This window comes from Myxocyprinus asiaticus, chromosome 6 (genome assembly GCF_019703515.2).
Source record: "Myxocyprinus asiaticus isolate MX2 ecotype Aquarium Trade chromosome 6, UBuf_Myxa_2, whole genome shotgun sequence".
NCBI lineage: Eukaryota > Metazoa > Chordata > Actinopteri > Cypriniformes > Catostomidae > Myxocyprinus > Myxocyprinus asiaticus.
In genome coordinates, this window is record NC_059349.1 from 16,276,096 (window position 1) to 16,298,988 (window position 22,893).

Consider the following 22,893-nt stretch of genomic DNA (forward strand, 5'->3'; position numbering starts at 1 on the left):
TCACCAACTAATATCCTCAGTGCAATCACATCACATTGCCAAGATGAAATATTAAACCTATTATTAGACTGAGATTTTCAGATAAGAAGAACTAAGATTAATATATAATATAAGCGTGTTCATGTTAAATGTTGATGCCTAAAACTACGATCATACATTATTGATTTGCAACAACATTAAACTAAGTACAATCTTACTACAGAATAACAGCTTCTTTCTTAGAAGCATCATATCATAGGCTAATAAAAAGCTGCACCCTTATTTCAAAGTTTATTATTTATTGAATAAATGAATGCATGCATAATTTAAGAATATAAAATCTCATGTCCCCCAAAATTTAATTTCCGACAAAGTCCTCATAATTCAGGAAATGGGGATTAAGTTTTTTTGTTTTTTTTTAATCTTCTTTCATTCAGCATGTGCAGTGAAAAGCAACAGAGAGCCGCAGTACTTCAGGAACAATGCTGAAAGCACAGGAGAGAGGCAATCCATTAAAACATTTTTTTACAACAATTACCATCGGTGTCTTCATCCTGAAGCCAGCTGGAATATTCCTGGGAATGTGCGCATGAAGATCCACTTTTTTCCCACTGATTGTTGCTACTTCATCAGATTATGCCGTCATTAAATTGCCGCGCTCCGCTCGCGCAGTGTGAGATTACAGCGCGCGCGCGCGTGTGTGTGTGTGTGTGTGTGTGTGTGCGGACTCAACCCATTCTTATAATGGAATTCACACAGACTGAAAGCAGCGAGCAGAGATAGAGCAATGTGACACCCCACGGTCCTAAAGATCATTGTGTTTTTAATGTGAAGTCTTTCCATGCCCTCCTACAGAGCATTCCAGGCAAATTGCCCAATCCCGTTTATTCATTGTAGACACTACGGGAATTCCAATAGACATCTTCATAACAGTGGTTGATATTTTTTGATATATTTTCCTTATAAAAAGTGTGTAAATTATGCAACCTATGATCTAGTCTCAGTCTGTTCACTGACCATGTGGTGCCTATTGCACACAAAAATGGCAAAACTGGCTGAAATCACCAGGTCCAATCTGATTGGCTGGTTGCAACACAACTTCTTTGGATATGTCAGGGCAGTTTCATGATCAATACGTCCCTGTAGCTACCTTTTGTCTGCATCAAGAAAACGTCCGGGGGAGTGGCATACAAATTCCACTCGCCAATTCCCATTGGCCTTTTTTCAAAATCAGAGGTGTTTGGGGCTCCCAAGAGAGACCCCTATAGTGTCGCTACATCGACACAAGGACGAGTGAGTGACAGATAGGGAACTTAACTTATAAACAATATACTGCAAAACATGTAACAGGCCAGCAAATTCAGTCATAATTATTTTATTTACATACGAATTTAGATTTTTTTTAACACTTAACACACCTCTACGCTTAAACCTAACTAATAATATAACAACAATATAACCACACAACAATATAAAAGACGTAACAAGCCGATACAAGTACAATCACAATCATTTATTCCAACAGATGATGAAAAAGCACTATAAAAGTATCCAAAGTTGACTCATGCTGTATTCAAAAAGTCGTCCAAAGTGAGAAGATAGCTCTGTGTGAGGAACAGAGTGAAACTTAAAGTTTTAGTGTATTTTCAGACCTGAAGCTCATTTGATTTTTTTCCGAAACACAGGCTAAAATTGTTACAATGTTGCATTTTCCTCTTGGTTTGTTCGCATTCACAAGGCAACATTTCAAAAAAGGACCAAAACCGTGTCAATAAAAGTCACATGTACGCAAACTGTCCCCTTATTGGTCAGAATGTTTGTGCGCTGTTCAGGGATTTAGCGCATCCATTGATATACTAGTTAAAATTATATACCTGTAAAATTTTGTCAACCGTAACACATTTTCAAAGATATTTTGTGTCATACTTACGCAAAACATCACCGCATGATACATAATGCGCGTTCCAGTCTGAGGTTGCGGGGCAAATATACTTTATGCGACACACAAATTATATGCTATGTAAAATTTGCGTCATGGTTATTTTTGTCCATCATTAGTTGCTTTTGCATTATTTCTGCATTGAAAAGTGGCTCACAGTCATAGAGCTGCCTCTCAAGCGCACACACACACACACACACACACACACACACACACACACACACACACAAACAGTGGAGAGAAGCCACAGAATTTTTTTTTTATCTGTCAAAAAGTTGCTGACGCCATCCTACCTGTGTTCTGCCACTATCCGAGAGAAGCGATCATACTAAAATTACCTCAGGAATTATAAAATAGCTCCTATTTTTAACATGCAACTATATCTAATATAGTCGCCAAAAGGCTATATACACATTTTGATGATGAATTACGGTGAAGTGCTGACCAACAAATTTCTTCTCCAAAGATCCATCAAGTATGTTCATGGTTTTTATTGGGATATTGTTTGGTTCGTCGGTCCTGGGTCGGATTACATTCTCACCACAAGCGAACCGTTCCAGGGTTCGTTTACAATCGGTGGACCGATTGTTTTGGTGTGGTTCCAAGTGTGATTGCTGTATTCATATATGCCTAAACTAACCGAACTAAAGGAGAAAATGCTCCAGGTTCCGAAACAAATGCTCCAAACGAACTAGGTGTGAAAACGCCCTTAATTGCTAAAAATCTTCCTCTTCGTAAAGGCAGTCGCATCTCATTCAAAAGATGCATCTAAACAATATAATGTTGTAATCATTCACATGAAACTGGAGAACCAGTGGTATTTGATAGCTGTTTTAAATGTTTAAACGTGCACTCACTATTTTTTGTTTTTACTATGTCATCTTGGACTTACACGGACACCTAGAGGCGTGGATGCAGCATCATTCAAACACAACAGTTATCAGTTACTGATGCCATTGTAGAAATTCAATATTCCCATTTAGCAATGATTAATTTAATCCACGAGTGGCAGTGTCCAATAACAGAGTGGCTACTAAGTAGTTTTCATATGGTCATGTGATCTCAACATGAGGGGACACTTTCCATGTAGAATAAAACAGCTTTTGTAATTTGTATTACTGGATTCTTCATCTCATGTGAGTGGTCATGATTTTATACATGTTTCAGAATTACTATTAATTTCTTTAGGAGCAAACCTAACGGGATAAAGGTTAAAATTAGAATCTGTTCCTCAGACAAAGCCATTCACATGGTATATGACAGATCACAATTTTAGCATAGATTATTTTATGATCATTTTAGAGTGCTTTTCTCATTTTTGAGGCACAACTTGGTCATTCTGAAAACTCTCTTTGTGTCCCACGGCAAACAAAACAATGAACAAATAAGCAAGAAATAAATAAAGCAATGAGTAAATCATTTAAAATTTTAGCCCTGGGTAAAGTATTGAAATATTCCTAAATATCTGAAAACAGCATCAGAGTGGCAGTGCTTCATTGACAACTCATTCATTGAAAACTAAATATTTCACAAAATAGGTTGCACAAGGTTAAGGGAGGTGCAACTGTACCATTCTGCACTATTTAATGCCAAAGTACCTTTCAAGGTAAGTCTTAGGAATGCTCCCAAAACTGATTTGACAACTCATTAAATGAAAACTAAATACTTCACAAAATAGGTTGCACAATGATAAGGGAGATGCAACTGTACCATGCTGCACTATTTAATGCCAAAGTTCCTTTCAAGGCAAGTCTTGGGAACGCTCCCAAAATATTGATCAAGATTATGATCAAAGAATATATTTCAAATCATCAGTAAAATCTGACAACAATGGTATCGTATGTTAAAAAAAAAAAAAAAAAAATTCAGGGTGGTCCAGTTAAAGCACATGCATGTTCTAGTTTATTTAAAAGGTGATTGGCTCTTTTACCCTTTTACCCTTAAGGGGGGTGTAACAGGTTCACGGTGAAGGTGTAAGAAGGAAGCGGAGACAGCGAGATACAACTCAAAAGGTATTTTATTTTTACAAACCAAAAAACTCGCTTTTCAGTGTAACATCAGCACACGCAGTCAGCTTCGTGTCTCTCTCGATCCCACTGGCAACTGGCTCACTCTTAAATCCATCTCCAACTCTCACTGCAATAACAAACAGCTGTTAGACACAATCATTGACAGGTGATGATCCTTACCGTTCTCATCTCTCGCTCTCCATTCACAAGCCGGTGCCACCACATACCCCCATTGCCTGACTCAGGCCGGGGAGCCATCCAGCCTGCCCAGTAATGCCCCCCCCTCCCATTTCTGGAGAGGAAGTCTGCAACAGCCAACTGCGCCCCCGGCCTGTGGACCACCTCAAACTTAAATGGCTGAAGAGCCAGATACCAGGTGATCCGCTCATTGGTATCCTTCATGTGATGGAGCCACTGGAGCGGGGCGTGGTCCGAACAGAGGGTGAAAGCCCATCCCAGGAGGTAGTACCGAAGGGTGAGGACCGCCGACTTGATGGCCAGACACTCCTTCTCAATGGTGCTGTACCTTGCCTCTCTCGCGGAAAGCTTCCGGCTGATGTACAGCACTGGGCACTCCTCCCCTTCGACCACCTGGTACAACATGGCTCCCAACCCCCTATCCAATGCGTCAGTCTGTAAAACAAAAGGGAGTGCAAAATCAGGAGAATGTAACAACGGTCCGCCACAAAGCGCAGCTTTCACCTGAATAAAAGCCTGTTGGCACGGCTGCATCTAATGGACTGGGTCTGGGGCTGAGGTCAGTCAACGGGCTGGTGACATCCTAATAATTAGGCAGAAACCTTTTATAGTAGCCAGCCAGCCCCAGGAACTATCTCACATCCTTTTTGGTCTAGGGGCTCAGGCAGGTCGCAATCACTGCGCCTTATCAATTTGGGGACGCACTTGCCCATGGCCCAAGTGGAACCCCAGATACCGTAATTCCACCTGTCCAATTGCACAATTCTTAGGGTTTGCTGTGAGTCCCGCCCATCGCAACGACCTCAGAACAGCCTTCAGGTGCTGCATGTGCCGCTGCCAATCATTACTGTATATAATGATATCAGCCAACCCAGGAACTGTCTCACCTCCTTTTTGGTCTTGGGTCTCGGGCAGGTCATGTGCCGCTGCCAATCATTACTGTTTATAATGATGTCAACCAGATAGGCAGCGGCGTAAGCAGAGTGTGGTCTGAGGACTCTGTCCATAAGGACAGAGTCCTCAGAACAAACAGAACCGAGGCCCCGAACAAACAGAATGGAAGGGTCACGAGTTGGTGTAAGCCAAACGGTGTGGAAAAGGATGTTTTCTCATGGGACATTGGCATTAAGGGAATCTGCCAATAACCCTTTGTCAAATCCAGTGTCGAGTAAAAGCGAGCCGCACCCAACCAGTCGAGCAGTTTTTCAATACGAGGCATTGGATATTGACTTTCCTATAATCCACACAGAAACGGACCGAGCCATTGCTCTTCGACACTAGAACGACTGGGCTGGCCCAATCACTGTGGGATTCTATTATTACTCCCTTATCGAGCATGGCCTTTAATTCCTCCCGTACCACCTGTTTTTTGTGTACGGGTAAGTGGTAGGGACAACTGCGTACCACTACATCTGAGGTTGTCTCGATGTGGTGCTCTATGAGATTCGTATGTCCGGGGAGAGGTGAGAACATGTCAGAGAATTCTTTCTGCAACATGGCAACCTCCATGAGTCAGGGCGGTGAGAGGTGGTCTCCACAAGTGATCACTGGGGCGATTTGAGTGGCTTTTAAATTCACCTCCGGTCCGAGCTCCTCCCTCTCGGGAACCACCAATGGCAAAGTCACAGGAACCACCTCTCTCCATGGTTTTAGGATGTTGAGGTTGTATATCTGACGTGCCCCGCCCCTATCTGTTACCCGACTCGCCGTGTGACCTCAAAGGGCCCTTGCCACTTGGCGAGTAATTTGGAGTTCGATGTGGGGCTACAAGATACAAGAACTTTATCTCCCGGTGAAAATTATCATAGTCAAGTGCCCTTATTATATAGTCGGCTTTGCCGTTCTTGAGCCTGGAGAAAATTCTCCTGTGATAGTTGCCCCAAAGTGTGGAGTTTTGCTCTCAGGTCAAGAATGTAATGAATTTCATTCTTACTAGATGAAGGTCCCTCCTCCCAATTTTCACATAGGACATCTAGCATGCCACGTGGCCAACGCCCATACAGAAGTTAAAATAGGGAAAATCCCAAGGCTTATGGGACCTCTCAAACTGCGAATAACAGGGATTCAAGCCACTTATCCCAATTTTTTGTATCGCCATGAACGAGCTTACGAATCATATTTTTCAATCGTTCAACCAAGCCATCCGTTTGAGGGTGATAAAGCTGGTACGAATTGATTTAATCCCCAATAATTCATACAGTTCGCCGTAGTGTAAGTGACATAAATGTAGTGCCTTGATCAGTTAGGATTTCTTTTGGAATCCCCTCTCAGGAGATTATTCTGCCTCCGCAACACTACGTGCGGAGATGTTGCGTAGAGGCTCTGCTTCCGGATTTCATGTTGCATAGTCCACCAAAACCAACACAAAGCAATGCCCGCATGCTGTCCGCTCTAATGGCCCGACGAGGTCCATGGCAATTCTTTCAAAGGGAACCTTGATCAATGGGCGCAATGGCGCTCTTGGGGTGGCCGGTGGATTCACCAGCTGACATTCGTGGCATGCTGCACACCACCTGCAGACATCCCCATGAATGTTGGCCAATAGAAATAGGCTGTTTGTAGGTTCAGTGTTTTCCCTTGTCCTAAATTACCCGCCATCAGATTATAATGAGCTGTCTGGAATAGCATTTCCCGATGGCTCTTCTGTATTAACAATTGTGTTGTATCATCCTTTGTCTGAGAATCCTGTGTCACTCCATACAACCGATCCTTAATAATACAAAAATACAACCCCTGGAGTTGCGAGTTCGTATCCAGGGCGTGCTGAGTGACTCCAGCCAGGTCTCCTAAGCAACCAAATTGGCCCGGTTGCGAGGGAGGGTAGAGTCACATGGGGTAACCTCCTCGTGGCCGCAATTAGTGGTTCTTGCTCTCAATGGGGCGCATGGTAAGTTGTGCATGGATCATGGAGTTTAGCATGAGCCTCCACATCCGGAGTCTCCGCGGTGTCATGCACAGCAAGCCACGTGATAAAATGCGCAGATTGACGGTCTCAGAAGCTGAGGCAACTGAGACTTGTCCTCCGCCAACCGGATTGAGGTGAGTAACCACACCACCACGAGGACCTACTAAAGTAGTGGGAATTGGGCATTCCAACATTTGGTAGAAAAGGGGATAAAAAAATACAATAAATAATAATAATATAAAAATACGGATATGAGAGTGCAATGTCTGTCTGGAGACGCTGATCATCAATCATTCACTTGGTCAAAGGCGTGCCTAAGGGTTTCGTCATGCATCTTCTCCAGAGGGAAATCCCCTGCAGGGAAACCTCTGAGACTTTCCCCTCCCTTACATCATCCTGACGCAGAGCTGACGTAGATGGCCTCAGCTCTGCCTCCCCTGCCAGCGCATCGTAAATCATATACAGAGTCGCTTTGTTACAGGACCTATCCACACAAATTACCCTCAATAAAGTTGCTGGCCAATCTGTACCCAAAATTAGTGAATTGGGTGAGGCGGGGACTAACCACCACCTCTTCTCTATGCTTTTGCCCTTTAAATTGAATATTGACAGACACAAAGGTGTAATTGTGGATATCCCCATGCATACACCTCACCGTCTCGCTGTGATTAGCACCCAAAGCCTCGTCTTGAACCAGGCACTGATGGATGGAGGCTTGGTTGCAACCTGAATCCACCAAGGCCTGGTATGTACCTGCGGTGCATCGGGCACCCGGCCAATGCCCCCACCTCCATCACTGGGCACTGGTCCTGGAAATGCCCGGGCTCCCCACAGCTCCAGCAAACCGGCCCAGATTTCACGCCCGTGGTGGCGGATTCACCAACCTGGGAGTGAGAGCGGAGAGGGACAGGGGGAACCGGCGGGTTGTGCAGCCCCCGAAGCCGGGGGGCCGGTTTTGGAGGGGGAACTCCCCATTTCCAGGGAGGAGGAACAGGATGGGAGGAAGGGGAGGGAAGAAAAGGATGGGAGACAGGAGAGAGAGAAGAAAGAGGATCTCGGGGCTCACCGGCTCCCAAATACTCTGCCAGATGATCCTCTGCCAGCCGTGTGAAGCGACATTGGGTGGTGGCACTGGACCCACTCCGTCGTCCCTCTCGGAAGCCGAGCAATAAACTTCTCCAGTACTACCAGGTCGATCAGAGTCCTGACGTGGTGTTGCTCAGCCAGTAACTGCTGTCAGGCGTCCCGGAGCTGCTGAGCGAAGGCAAACATGCGGCCGCGCTCACCAAGGGTCAGCAGGAAACATTGGCGCTGTTGCTCTGGTGTTCGGCCGACCCATTGCAAAATGGCTTTTTTAAAATCGGCATACACCAGGAGGTTCTCTGCTGGTAACTGCTGCGCCGTGAGTTGGGTCACCCCGGACAACAGTGGCAATAAGCGGCCCGCCCACTGGGTATTCAGCCAAGTGCATGCCCTCACCATCTGCTCAAAGAGCTCCAGGAAGGCCTCCGGGTCATCTTGGGGCCCCATCTTGAGGAATGGAACATGGGGAGGGGTGGTCACGGGATCCGGGGTCCTGGCGGCAGCCCCCTCCTAGGGCAGCAAGCACCAGAGCATCTGCCGGTCCTCTGCTTGGGCCTGGAGGACCATGATGATCCATTGCTCCTGCTCTGCACGCAGCTCGAGGAGGGTCTCTTGCTGTGACCAGTGGATGCTGGCGAGGGTCTTGAACACTTCCGCCAGAGGTGAGGCATCCATGGTGGCATCCTTAATCCCAAGTTTCGGCACCAGTGTAACAGGTTCACGTGAAGGTTTAAGTTGGAAGCGGGAGATGGCGAGATCCAACTCAAAAAGCATTTTATTTTTACAAACAAAAAAGATGCTGCCACCCCCATGCTTCATGGTTGGGATGGTGTTCTTCGGCTTGCAAGCCTCACCCTTTTTCCTCCAAACATAATGATGGTCATTATGGCCAAACAGTTACATTTTTGTTTCATTAGACCAGAGGACATTTCTCCAAAAAGTAAGATATTTGTCCCCATGTGCACTTTTTTTATGGTGCCTTTGAGGCAGTGACTTCTGCTGAAAGGCAGTGCTGATCAGCCTTTCAGGTTATGTCAATATAGGACTCGTTTTACTGTGGATTTAGATACTTGTCTACCTGTTTCCTCCAGCATCTTCACAAGGTCCTTTGCTGTTGTTCTGGGATTGATTTGCAATTTTCGCACAAAACTACATTCACAGAATATGTCTACTTCCTGAGCAGTATCAGAATCAGAATCAGCTTCATTGCCAGGTATGCTTACACATACAAGAAATTTGTCTTGGTGACAGGAGCTTCCAGTGCACAACAATACAATACAGCAACAAGACAGAGATAATAATAAAAAAATTAAAAATAAATAAATAAATAAATAAAATTGAATAGAAAATAAAGTATATATAGAATACACAATAAGACAATATATACAATATATACAGTGGCATGCAAAAGTTTGGGCACCCCTGATCAAAATTTCTGTTGCTGTGAATAGCTAAGCGTGCAAAAGATGGCCTGATTTCCAAAAGGCTTAAAGTTAAAGATTACACATTTCTTTAATATTTTAAGGAATTTTACTTTTTTATATTCATCTTTTACAGTTTCAAAATAACAAAAAAGGAAAAGGGCCTGAAGCAAAAGTTTGGGCACCCTGCATGGTCAGTACTTAATAACACCCTCTGGCAAGTATCATAGCTTGTAAAAGCTTTTTGTAGCCAGCTAAGTGTCTTTAAATTTTTGTTTGGGGGATTTTCGCCCATTCTTTCTTGCAAAAGGCTTCTAGTTCTGTGAGATTCTTGGGCCGTCTTCCATGCACTGCGCTTTTGAGGTCTATCCACAGATTTTCGATGATGTTTAAGTCGGGAGACTGTGAGGGCCATGGCAAAACCTTCAGCTTGCGCCTCTTGAGGTAGTCCATTGTGGATTTTGAGGAGTGTTTAGGATCATTATCCTGTTGTAGAAGCAATCCTCTTTTCATCTTCAGCTTTTTTACAGATGGTGTGATGTTTGCTTCCAGAATTTTCTGGTATTTAATTTAATCCATTCTTTCCTCTACCCGTGAAATGTTCCCCTGTGCCACTGGCATCAACAAAAGCCCAAAGCATGATCGATCCACCCCCGTGCTTAACAGTTGGAGAGGTGTTCTTTTCATGAAATTCTGCACCCTTTTTCTCCAAACATACCTTTGCTCATTGCGGCCAAAAAGTTATATTTTAACTTCATCACTCCGCAGGACTTGTTTCCAAAATGCACCAGGCTTTTTTAGATGTTCATTTGCAAACGTCTGATGCTGAAATTTGTGGTGAGGATGCAGGAAAGGTTTTCTTCTCATGACTCTTCCATGAAGGTCATATTTGTGCAGGTGTCACTGCACAGTAGAACAGTGCACCACTACTCCAGAGTCTGCTAAATCTTCCTTTAGCTTCTGCTAAAGTTCGTTTGCAGTCAAACAGGGGTTTTGATTTGCCTTTCTAGCAATCCTACGAGGAGTTCTCTCTGAAAGTTTTCTTGGTCTTCCAGACCTCAACTTGAACTCCACCATTCCTGTTAACTGCCATTTCTTAATTACATTACGAACTGAGGAAAATGTTTTGTTATCTTCTTATAGCCTTCTCCTGCTTTGCGGGCGTCAATTATTTTAATTTTCAGAGTGCTAGGCAGCTGCTTAGAGGAGCCCATGGCTGCTGATTGTTGGGACAAGATTTGAGGAGTCAAAGTATGTATAAAGCTTTGAAATTTGCATCACCTGGCCATTCCAAATGATGATTTTGAACAAGCCATAGCCCTAACAAGCTAATTAAGTTCTGAGACCTTGGTAAAAATGATCTGAGAGCTCAAATCTCTTGGGGCGCCCAAACTTTTGCATGCTGATCCTTTCCTTTTTTTCATTCTAAAATTGTACAAAATAAAAATAATATACTAATATTGCTTAAAATGTTGAAAAGAATGTTTAATCTTTAACTTTATGCCTTTTGGAGATCAGTTCATCTTCTACTCACTTAACTTTTCACAGCAACAGAAATTTTGCCCAGGGGTGCCCAAACTTTTGCATGCCACTGTATATACACACACACACACACACACACACACACACACATACGTAGTGCAAATTTAAATACAAATCTGTTATATACAGTGCAAGGGAATGTAATAGCAGAAGAGTAAGTTAGAAGACTAAACTGTGAATTGCACATAATTATTGCTCAATGGGGCAGTTTTAACTGTTCATGAGATGGACAGCCTGAGGGACAAAACTGTTCCTGTGCCTGACAGTTCTGGTGCCCAGAGCTCTGAAGCATTGGCCAGAAGGCAACAGTTCAAAAAGGTAGTGGGCAGAGTGAGTGGGGTCCAGAGTGATTTTCCCAGTCTTTTTCCTCACTCTGGAAGTGTATAGTTCTTGAAGCAGGGGCAGGGGGTAACCAATAATCCTCTCAGCAGTCCGAACTGTTTTTTGTAGACGTCTGATATTCGATTTCGCAGTTGAACCAAACCAGACAGTTATTGAAGTGCAGAGGACAGACTCAATGACTGCTGAGTAGAACTGTATCAGCAGTGCCTGTAGCAGGTTGAACTTCCTCAGTTGACAAAGGAAGTTTAACCTCTGCTGGGCCTTTTTCACAGTGGAGTCAATGAGGGTCTCCCACTTCAGGTCCTGTGAGATGGTAGTGCCCAGGAACCTGAATGACCCCACTGCTGCCACAGTGCTGTTTAGAGTGGTAATGGGGGTCGGTGTTGGGGTGTTCCTCCTAAAGTCCACAATCATCTCCGCCGTTTTGAGCGTGTTCAGCTCCAGGTTGTTTTGACTGCACCAAACAGCCAGCTGTTCAACCTCCCTTCTGTATGCAAACAGAGAGTTGGTTTAATTTAGTCTGGAGAATAGCTGGGATGATGGTGTTGAAAGCCGAACTGATGTCCACAAAAAGGATCCTTGCATATGTCCCCGGTCTGTCCAGATGTTGCAGGATATGATGCAATCCCATGTTGACTGCATCCTCCACAGACCTGTTTGCTCAATAAGCAAATTGAAGGGGATCTAGAAAGGGTCCAGTTATGTCCTTCAGGTGGGCCAACACCAGTCTCTCAAATGATTTCATGACCACAGACGTCAGGGCGATGGGTCTGTAGTCATTAAGTCCTGTGATTTTTGGTTTCTCTGGGACAGGAATGATGATTGAGCATTTGAAGCAGCATGGGACTTCACACTGCTCCAGTGATCTATTGATGATCAGTGTGAAGATGGGGGCCAGCTGGTTAGCACAGGATCTAAGACACGCGGGTGAAATGACATCTGGGCCCTGTGCTTTCTTTGTCTTGTATGATGACTGCGTGGTCCCATGGTGTTTATACTTGCATACTATTGTTTGTACGGATGAATGTGGTACGTTCAGGCCTTTGGAAATTGCTCCCAAGGATGAACCAGACTTGTGGAGGTCCACAGTTTTTTTTTTCTGAGGTCTTGGCTGATTTCTTTTGATTTTCCTATGATGTTAAGCAAAGAAGCACTGAGTTTGAAGGTAGACCTTAAAATACATCACTGGTACACCTCCAATTCAGTACACATCCTATCAGAAGCTAATTGGCTAATTGTCTAAAGCGTCACATCATTTTCTGAAATTTTCCAAGCTGCTTAAAGGCACAGTTAACTTAGTGTATGTAAACTTCTGACCCACTGGAATTGTGATATAGTCAATTAAAAATGAAACAATCTGTCTGTAAACAATTGTTTGAAAAATTACTTGTGTCATGCACAAAGTAGATGTCCTAAACGATTTGCCAAAACTATAGTTTGCTAATATGAAATCTGTGGAGTGGTTCAAAAATGAGTTTTAATGACTTCAGCCTAAGTGTATGTAAACTTCTGACTTCAACTGTAACAAATTCAAATATATATCTCGCATTTGATATAAATAAAGTCAGAATTGTGAGCTATACATTCAGAATTACCTTTTTTATTTTGTGGTGGGATCAAGGCATTGTAGTGAATGGCCCTGAACACGGCATCCTAAAAACACAACATTTGGTGATGGGATGCTCAAAAGTGCAGAACACACCGAAATTACCAAATACGTCCATTTGGAATGGCTGAAGTGGTGAGGAGATGCATTTAAAGACAAAACTTCTCGGTGAGGGTTTTACTGTGCAAAGTGGCCATCGAGCAAACACACTTTTACGTTAAAAAAGCACAATTAATAATTCAGGTGTCTCAAAGCACATATTTAAAAGTTATTTTAACTTGACACAGCGTCTTAAAAACATGGAACTCAAAAACAAAAACAGCGCAACATGGAACAAATTTCAAAAACATCTGCTAGCGCACATTTATCCTACATAGAATTATTATGAAATCTATTTAATTAAATTAATAAAACAATTTTGTTTACATCCCAGATGGATGTAAAAAAGTGTTCTGTGTGAACAGCCCTACTATTTAAAGTACCACCACAAAAAATATCAAAGCTTAAAAATGTATAGCTTGTATGAGAAAAAATCTAGATAAACTAATCGACTAGTCAGAGAAATAGTCAACTATATTGACCCATCCCTACTTCAGGCTTGACCATGCCCATAAAAAAAATCTGATATATTACAATACTGTATATGTAAAAAACATATATGAAATACGCGAAATACATGTTTTTCACTGATATAAAAATACATATATGGGACATATATAGAATTTAATGTCACAAATTTAAATTGCGAATTATCTATCAATTTCAACGTTACTTGTATAGGAATAGTTTAAAATTAAACAATGCCAAATATGGATACATTTTCCAGATTAGTTTTGTGCCTCACACAGCTTCCTGGCAAGTAATCTGCAGACAGTTGGTTTGAGACAACAACACAGATATTTTGACAAGTCAACAACTGCACATATCCATGAAATATTAAAGAGAATCAAAATAGAGAAAATGAAGAAACTGGAAAGTAACAAATGACACCATGGTGACAGCGGACACATAGGCAATAAAATCAAAATGGGAAATGTGAGACTAAGACCATTATTTATGCTTCATACAGTCTTTTCATTAAAGAAATGGCCATCGCTAAGAAGCTTTTCTAGAAAAGGTAATCACGAAATGTACCAAGAAACAGAGTGGTACGTGCACCTTGTAAAGCACATTGTGTGCTAAGATCTCTATCATGACCTCTCAAAGATGTCAGAACTAAGATTCGAAAAGCCTCTGTGCAACAAAGAGCATGTTGACATCCATCTATGAGAGGTATGCTAAAAGCTTTGACACTTTTCCAGTATTATAGATTGTATTACAGATAATGTGGACCATTTATGTCAATAATCACTGATGAGCCTTTTTATGGGCCATTAAGGGGAAGGTTTCAAATGATAACCACATGCTACAAAAATGGCTTAGCTTGGGAAATTGTACAGACATTAGGAATCAGTAGAGTCTCAAATTGACTCATATGACTGACTTTATCTTCTTGTATTACGAATATGAAAGGATGAAATTGAGAGCCAGACTAATAATGTTAAATAAGGTAATGATGTAAAACTGCCTGTGATTTTGTCATCATGTGTTCTCACTTGGACCTAAAAACATACACTCTCCACAACTGAGCTCCAGCAAAGTGAATATAGTTAATTAACATCCTCATGAAACTTAATTATATACACAGAAATGCAAATTATACTTTACATATGACAGAGCTAAAAGTGCTCATACTCTTATAATTAGCTGTTCATCATCATAATTTAAAACAATATTCCTTTTTAACCTAAATGATATATGCGTCAAAGGCTTTTGAATTTTTTTTGATTTTCTTAAATTTTTAATTCATAATTTGTCATTATTTTATGGATTTTAATTAATTTGTCATTTTCCTTCAAGGACTGAATTGCCATTGAATAAAAATGATTTATCTACACTGTATAAATCTTGAGTGTAATTTTGTAACATCCACACTTGTACATTTTCGTTTCGAAAACGCATTAATTTCTCTGTTTTGGCCTTCTGTCCACAATGAGACGGCGTTTTTGTCCAGTGAAACCGAAGCTTTTCAAAAAACGCTGTGAATACATTTGAAAACACTGTTTTCACGTTGTAGTGTGGACAGCGAAAACATAGATATTCGAAAACAGTTACGTATTTGTTGTAATGTGACTCAGTCATGTGATCCATTCAGCCCAAAACAATCAAGATGGCGGCCCATGATGTAGCGGTGTTGTTGTGCCTGCTATTCACTTTGATAGCGTTTTTAAAGATAAATGTTACTTTGTACAACCTTCACATTGCATTCCTTCAAAGGCAACGAGAAGTTTACTCAGAACTGATGTCTGGTGCCAGAACACGAGGACAGTTGCGTTTCAGACTTTACATGGAAATGTCACAGGGCCACTCTTCTTACATTTTTTTTTTTTTTTGCATGCACAGTAAGGGGATTTAAGCATTTTTTGACGTTTCAGTGTGGATGAGAAACTTCTGGAAAACATTTAAAGAGAGGCAGTGTGAATGGAGAGCGTTTCTAAAATGAAAACGCTGTTTTCAAATGTATCCGGATTAATGTGGACATAGTCTTAATAGCCTTTTCAATTTCACAGTTTTTATTTTTTATTTTATTTTTATTCATTTATTTATATTTTACAGATTTTGCTTTAAGAAATATAGAAAACAACAATTTTATGATGTAAAAAAAACAACAACATCACAATATTCAAATCAGCATCAGCAACCATTTAGATTAAATGAGTAACCCAACCTGCTGGGTTAACTGAGCAACTCAGTGCTGATCTTGTGGGAAATCTGCGATAGGAGGTAGAATTTTTTGTAAGCTAAAATCGGTCTGTGCTTTCTAAGTGGCTGAAGCTGGAACTACAGTTGAACCTATGTACACCTTTGTGCAATGCACTGTGCAAGCCCAAGACATGAGTGCAACTAACATGCTGATTTCCCGAAAGAACATGTAGGTACTTGGTTAGATTAACTAAGTATGTGTTTTGGACAATATTTCCCCAGCAGTGTGTTCAAAAATGACCCATATTGTGTTGTTTTTAAATCAGCATATATATATTTTTTAGAATGCATAAGCACAATCCTAAGGGGAACATTACATGATAAAAAACTATATAAAACCGACTGTTATGAATATTGCATGAAAAATATATAAAAATATCCTTAATGGAACTTCTGTTGCTCTTGACACAGTATCGTCCATCAGCTCAATGCATTCCTCTCAGTAGTGCCATATTTCTGCAGGGAACAGATACTGGAGTGAAAATAGGCCTCCCTCCCATTTGTCACCAGCGTTTGGGTAATGAACGAGGTGGATTGTACATACTTGCTAATTATATATAGGAAAAAATCCAGCCAAAGCCGCGAGTCAAGGTCTCAGCGCTACTGCAGCAAGAACCATAGCTGATGAAGAAAATTTGTCTTTGTATAAAAAAGAAACGTATGAAGATGCTCATTATCAACAGGGATGCAATCATCTCGCTAGTGAGGAGTCATACTGAAATGACATGCAGCCATTCTTTATTCTGTGTAATGAGCTCATTTGGCAAGCCATTTCTGTATTTCAGCAGACTTCTCTATGGCATAAAAATGTGTTTATTCATTGGTAACATGTGCTGTGATGAAATGCTTTTCGTGTTGGTTTTAAAGGAATAGTTCACCCAAAAATTCAAATTCTGTTGTCACCCTCATGACTTTCCAAACCTCTATGCTGTTATTTTTCATCTGTAGAACACAAAAGGGAAATTTTGAGAAATCTTCACATAGATATTTTCCATACAATGACATTTCACAGTGATCATGGTCAGTCAAGTTCCAAGAAAGACAAAAAAGTACCCCCTTACAAAAATTGAGAATTCATCAAACTTGTGGCAAATTCACCACTGATTGATTATTTTCACATGCAAATGAGCTTTGTGGCAAACTTGAGGCAAATTGTCCACTGTTGCCAAAGATTTGCTGCAGGTTCACCACTATGGGTGAAGAGCTGCAAACTTCTGGCAAATGTTGCGGCGGGTCACAAGCTCATTTGCAGGTGAAAATAAGCAAATGTCGGTTGGAGTTCAAGTTTGGTGAATTCGCCATGTTGACCAATAGGAAATTGCTTGGTTTGGAAGTGATCTCTGTGTGGGCGGTGCTGTGCACACAGCTACACTAAATATTCACAATGGACGTGAATTTCATTTTAGCGTCAATTTTCTTTTTAACATCGTTCTCACAGAGAACAAAGTGCTAAATTAAAAAGAGCCTGCTTGGCAATTTTTTTTTTTTTTTTTGCTGGTTTCACACGTTTAACATCCGCTGACACCTTCGCCCATGAAATTCCGCCACGCAAAGGTAAATGTGACTGCGCCTTTAAGCATGAGGTCTGGCTCAATTAGCCTAATGCTTTTATTCTTCTTCTTTTTTTTTTTTTCCACCCAATTTGGAATGCCCAATTCCCAATGTGCTTTTAAGTCCTTGTGGTTGTGTAGTGATTTGCCTCAATCTGGGTGGCAGAGGATGAATCCCAGCTGCCTCTGTGTCTGAGACCACCAACCCGCACATCTTATCATGTGGCTTGTTGAATGCATTGCCACAGAGACATAGCATGTGTGGAGGCTTCATGCCATCCACCATCCATGCTCAACTCACAACGTGCCCCACCGAGAACAAACCACATTATAGCGACCTCGAGGAGGTTACCCCATGTGACTCTACCCTCCCTAGCAGCTGGGCCGGTTTGGTTGCTTAGGAGACCTGGCTGGAGTCACTCAGCACACCCTGGGATTTGAACTCACTAACTCCAGGGGTGGTAGCCAGCATCTTTTACCACTGAGCTACCCAGGCCCCTGCTCTTATTCTTCTTAAAAAATCCAGTAAACCCTATCATTTCTTGTGTTTGTTTTGTTTCAAAATAATGTACCCTGGTTATTTAAAGGGAAAGCAATGTCCAGCAAGATGTTGTTCTTCTCAACGTTTGCTCCTCTCTCAGTTTGGTTAGAGTCGATGATTGTCCTGAGCTCAGAGCAGAGCTTTAATTAAATTGCTCCCTGAGGCATGATGGAGCTGCAATCTAGTTTCAGGGGTGACTTCGCTACAGGAGCTGTGAGACTCCAGCTCTTATGCCTGGCTGACTTATACACACCAGCCCTTGTAGACATTTTGCCCTTATTCACATAACACAAATGGAAAAAGCAACTACATCTTGTTGTTTGTTGTAATTAGCCTACACGGCAATGCTGAAGATTTGACCTGGACAGAAGGCAGCTGTTTTAACAGTACTTTAACTAATACGCATTTAATTATTTATTAGTGGAATTCTTGTTAAGGCATGTTTCACTATTACTTTTGCTCATACCTAGTGAGTGATTCAAACAAACCCCCGACACTAAGTATTAAACTTCTGCGCTTAACTCGACCTGCACTGTTTGAGCTACGGACATGAATGATGTTTCAAATCATGCTAATTGTTGAGGAGAGGTGTGATTATACTATTCTAAGGGACTGGACTTAAGTTTGGACTTTGCGTTGAGTAGATATTGATCAATTTATGAAATTCAGTTCTTCCGAAGGAATTTTATCGCTAATATCTTTGGGACAATTTAACGTATCGAAATTCTTTTGATAACATTTAGTCAGGAGGGTCTGTAGATGACGTATACCAATTTTCATGTGATTCGGAAAAAACGGCCTAGGAGGAGTTTGAAAAACTAGGTTTTTCAAAAAATTCAAAATGGAATATTTTTATAAACTGAACTTTATATCTTTTTTTACTTTCACCTGGTGGAGTAACACCGAAGGAGAGACCCGAGAATATGTATACACTCTCAGAATGTCATAGAGACTTTGGATGGACTCCTTTGGCTAAGGTGTTGTAGGTGGTTGCCAGGGTGTTGCTATGTGGTTGCTAACACGCTGGGTTGCTATGTGATAGGTGTTGGCTAAAGATTTCTGGGTGGTTGCTGGGTGGTTTCTTGCTGGCCCATGTCAAAAGAGCTCATACCTAGTTCTCTAGCATATTCTGGTATCTAGATATGACTCAGGTCCCTCGTTCAAGGTAAGTCTATGAGATTTTTTCTTCCCAATTTTAGCTATCCATGACTTCAAGAAAAAGTGAAAAATGTCAAAGAGCTTGTGGCTTGAAATGTCCCCATGACGAAATAAGTTGTTATCTGAGTGTTCCTTTGAACCGTTGCCCATTCTCTAGCTAGCCTCAGTCTGCCAGCGTGTTCCTCATTAAAATTTGATTGGAGGCGCTTTAGTCTTTGACTTCAGTGAGAGCTGAGTTGATTGAGATTGTGGAAAGGAGGTATTAGTGTGATTAGAACTCCACCACTTAATAGACTCCATCACTTAAATTGGCACTCATGCAGAAATATGTTTAACTTCTGTCACACTGAGGTTAATAACAATAATTTAAGCTAAGAAATCTGATTGAAATATTAATTATGCCATAAAAATACTGTGTCAATATACTGAAGTTTGTTAAATCAGGGTGTTTATGCCCCCTCAAGACTTAAGCTGAATGCAATACCACAAAAACTCAAAAGGGTTAAAGGGAAACTGATATCTTAAAGCGATTTTGGGGTAAACTATCTTTAATGCCTTTTGAAAATAAGAAAAATGGGTTGTAGAATTCAATTGAATTTTACTAGATCAGTATTCCTCTTGAATATGACAGCTAGTATGCAAGTAATAAGCTTAACTGTTAGGTGTGCAAAAAGTACTGTAGGTCTCATCTCTCTTTGTGGGTGGCAGCAAGTTTTAGCCAAATGGCTAAATATTGCATATTTACAATATGCATTATCTCTAGAAATCTTGTGCTCATCATTTCCAGTAGCAGTGATCATTACTCTGCCAACGGCAGGTAAAAATCATGCCTTTTATCAACTTAGAACAGACCACCACAGCAGCACTGAAGCCAGAGGCTTTGGCTTTGAGACAGTCCATTCAGCTAGCTTATCGTTTCTCCATTTGGTTCATGCGATTATACCTTTCAATTGGAAAAGAAAAATGCTATTTATCTCAGGCTGGTCAATGAAAAGATATAAGACATTTAATGGGGAGGAATTCATTAATTGTAAACATCCTGTTGGAGAATGTGAATGTACAGCATCTGTTCCAGAGTATCTTTGATGCAATCTGTTGCAGCAGGCAGGGAGCAGTAGTTAATTAGGTTGTGGCATGAAATAAGGCAGCTGATTTGATTCAAGTCCCCTGCCAAGGAAACCTTGAATCACAGCAATATTATCCAGAAAGTCGCCAAAACACTCTGCACTTAACAAACAACATGATCACACGGGAAGTCGGCATGTTGTTTACGAGAGTTCCAGTACCCTACATTCGCACACATTGTGCCGCCATCTCCTATCAGACATTTTCATCAGCTCCAGTGTGTTTACCCTCCCTTGTGGCACGACCAGAAGAGCATTGCACCAGCAGTGTAGGAGAACCGGGTTCGCATCCCACATTGAAACCAGGAAGAAGTCGCGTTCACATAATAAGTGCGATTAAGAGGCTACATTTTTCCCTCTAACATTAGGTTTAGATTTGGGGTTTAGGTTTGGGGGTTCAGTTTATAAAATATGCATTCCTTTTTACTGTATTACACCCTGTACAGCTGAACAACTCACTTCACAACTCGCTTCTGGCACCCCTCCGTGGACATTACAGATGGAAAATTGAGCTCACATGTGTCGTTATGCCCAACAACATTTACTGCTTTGGCCACTGGGGGCAGTTTTTGAATTTCTGTAAGCACAGACCGAATTTAGCTAAAGAAAGTCAACCTACTGTTTCCGATTTCACCTTCAAATGTCACATTTTAATTCTTCTCTTTGTCTGCTCAACACCACTTCTGTGGAACTATTTGTTTATTGCAGATATTCATTATTAGTTATGTGTTGTCATAAGGATGAGCAGGGATGATTTCACCCAAAATTAAAATTCTGTCATCATTTACTCACTCTCATGTCATTCAAAACCTATATTTCTTTAATTCTAAAATGAGAAAAACAAAAAGGACACAAAAAGGCAGAATATTAAGGAGTGACAGTCACCATTCACTTTCATTCCTCTTTTTTTCATACAATGAATGACTTTCTTCCATGGATTGGTCACTATTCACTTGCATTGTGTGGTCCTACAGAGCTGAAATATTCTTCTAAAAAACATTGTGTTCATCAGAAGAAAGAGAGTCATACACATCTGGGATGACATGAGATAATTTTAATATTTGGGTAAACTATCCCTTTAAAGCCTGTTCTTCATAGTCTGGATGTCTAGTGTTTGAGGATGTGATTGACTAACTTTTGCATGTACACTTAAAATATAGAAATTCACACTAGGGTTTTTCCATGTCAAATCAAACTAAATTTCAGAAACTTCCCTAGATGAAATTTTGGATTTTAATAACACTTTTTCCTGAAGAAAGATAAACATAAATTATGCTGAAAGCCAAAATATTAAATGCTGTGGATCAGTATTTACTGAGTTAACCACAAGTTTTCAGAGCAAAACTACAGCTGAAAAAAATTATCTTAGAAAGTGGCAGTATCTTTATTTCCCTATCTGTCACTCATTCGACGTTGTGTCGATGTAGTGACACTAGGGGTCACACTTGGGAGCCCCAAATGGGAATTGGCGAGTGGAATTTGCATGCCACTCCCCCGGACATACGGGTATAAAAGGAGCTGGCTCGCAACCACCCATTCAGATTTTCTCTTTGGAGCCGAGCGGTTGTGTTCAGTGCACTGAATTCAATCTCACTACTATTCACCTCAAACTGCTGGATCTACAGCACATTTCAGCGGCTTCTCCCCCTCTGCACCCGTGGAGTGCAGAGAACGCTCCTGGGTGCTTCGGCAGAACAAAAAGGGTATATTCTAAAAAGAGCATATTTAAAAGAGTAGCACTCACGGAACGTCATTTTAAAGATGCCTTTCCATTTGTGTATTATTCCTGGTTGCGGTTGTTATCTCTCCGCTTCTGATGGCCACGATCATTGTCTTACTTGTCTGGGCGCTGCCCACGCAGAGACATCATTCATGGATGGGTCATGTCCTCATTGCGAGAACATGACTATGGCAACATTGCGGTTGCAGCTTTCCTTCGTAAGAGGGCAAGCCACCCCAGCGGCTCCCCGCCTAAGTCCTTCTACCTACAGGTATGAGGCCGCATCAGTTAGTACTGGGGGTGATTTGGGGACTTCAGTGGGAGCACCTCCACCGGGTAACCCCTCACGGACCTCCCATTCCTCAGCACGCTCGCTTGCCCCCATTGGGCTCTCGGATGAGACCGCCGGCTCGTCTCAGGGCGAGTTCGACCTCTTATTCGGAGCCCGGGAAGACGATGAGCTTTCGATCGCAGCATCGGAGAGCGGGTTCATCCAGTCTGATGCGGAGGCTTTGGCTGGGCTTCCTCCTTCAGGTATGGTCGCCCAGTTTCAGGCCGATGCACAGCTGATGGACATGCTTTCCCGGGCGACCGCGAGCGTCGGGCTAGAATGGAACCCTTCAATCTCCCTAGAATCCTCACGGCTCGATGATTGTTTCCTGGGCCCAGAGCGCCGCTCATGGCCGTGCCCCGGTCCCTTTCTTCCCAGAGGTGCATGAGGATCTGACGAGATTGTGGGGAGCACCTTTTACTACCTGATCCCAGTCTTTCAGCTCCCCCGCTCTCACTACCCTTGATGGTGGGTCGGCCAGGGGGTATTTGGTGATCCCCAGGTGGATAAGTCGCTCGCGGTGCACTTGTGCCCGCAGAGCGCCGCCACCTGGCACGGGTGCCTGAAGCTCCTGTCCAGGGCCTGTAGGTTTACGTCGTCTCTGACGACTAAGACCTATGGTGCTGCTGGACAAGCCGCCTCT

General features: G+C 42.0%; 2 protein-coding genes across 2 annotated transcripts in view; both read right to left on the bottom strand.

The window, feature by feature from the left end:
* LOC127442847 (alpha-N-acetylgalactosaminide alpha-2,6-sialyltransferase 5-like) overlaps window positions 1-1,007 on the bottom strand; it is a 43,461-nt gene extending 42,454 nt beyond the window's left edge. The window contains exon 1 of the mRNA XM_051701083.1: window positions 518-1,007. Within this exon, the coding sequence (XP_051557043.1) occupies window positions 518-532 (15 nt within the window). The 5' untranslated portion in view covers window positions 533-1,007. The remainder of the gene's footprint in view (window positions 1-517) is intronic.
* Window positions 1,008-4,021: 3,014 nt separating this feature from the next.
* Window positions 4,022-22,893, bottom strand: part of LOC127442027 (alpha-N-acetylgalactosaminide alpha-2,6-sialyltransferase 3-like) — a 163,024-nt gene continuing 144,152 nt past the window's right edge. Inside the window, exon 4 of the mRNA XM_051699697.1 lies at window positions 4,022-4,560. Within this exon, the coding sequence (XP_051555657.1) occupies window positions 4,326-4,560 (235 nt within the window). The 3' untranslated portion in view covers window positions 4,022-4,325. The remainder of the gene's footprint in view (window positions 4,561-22,893) is intronic.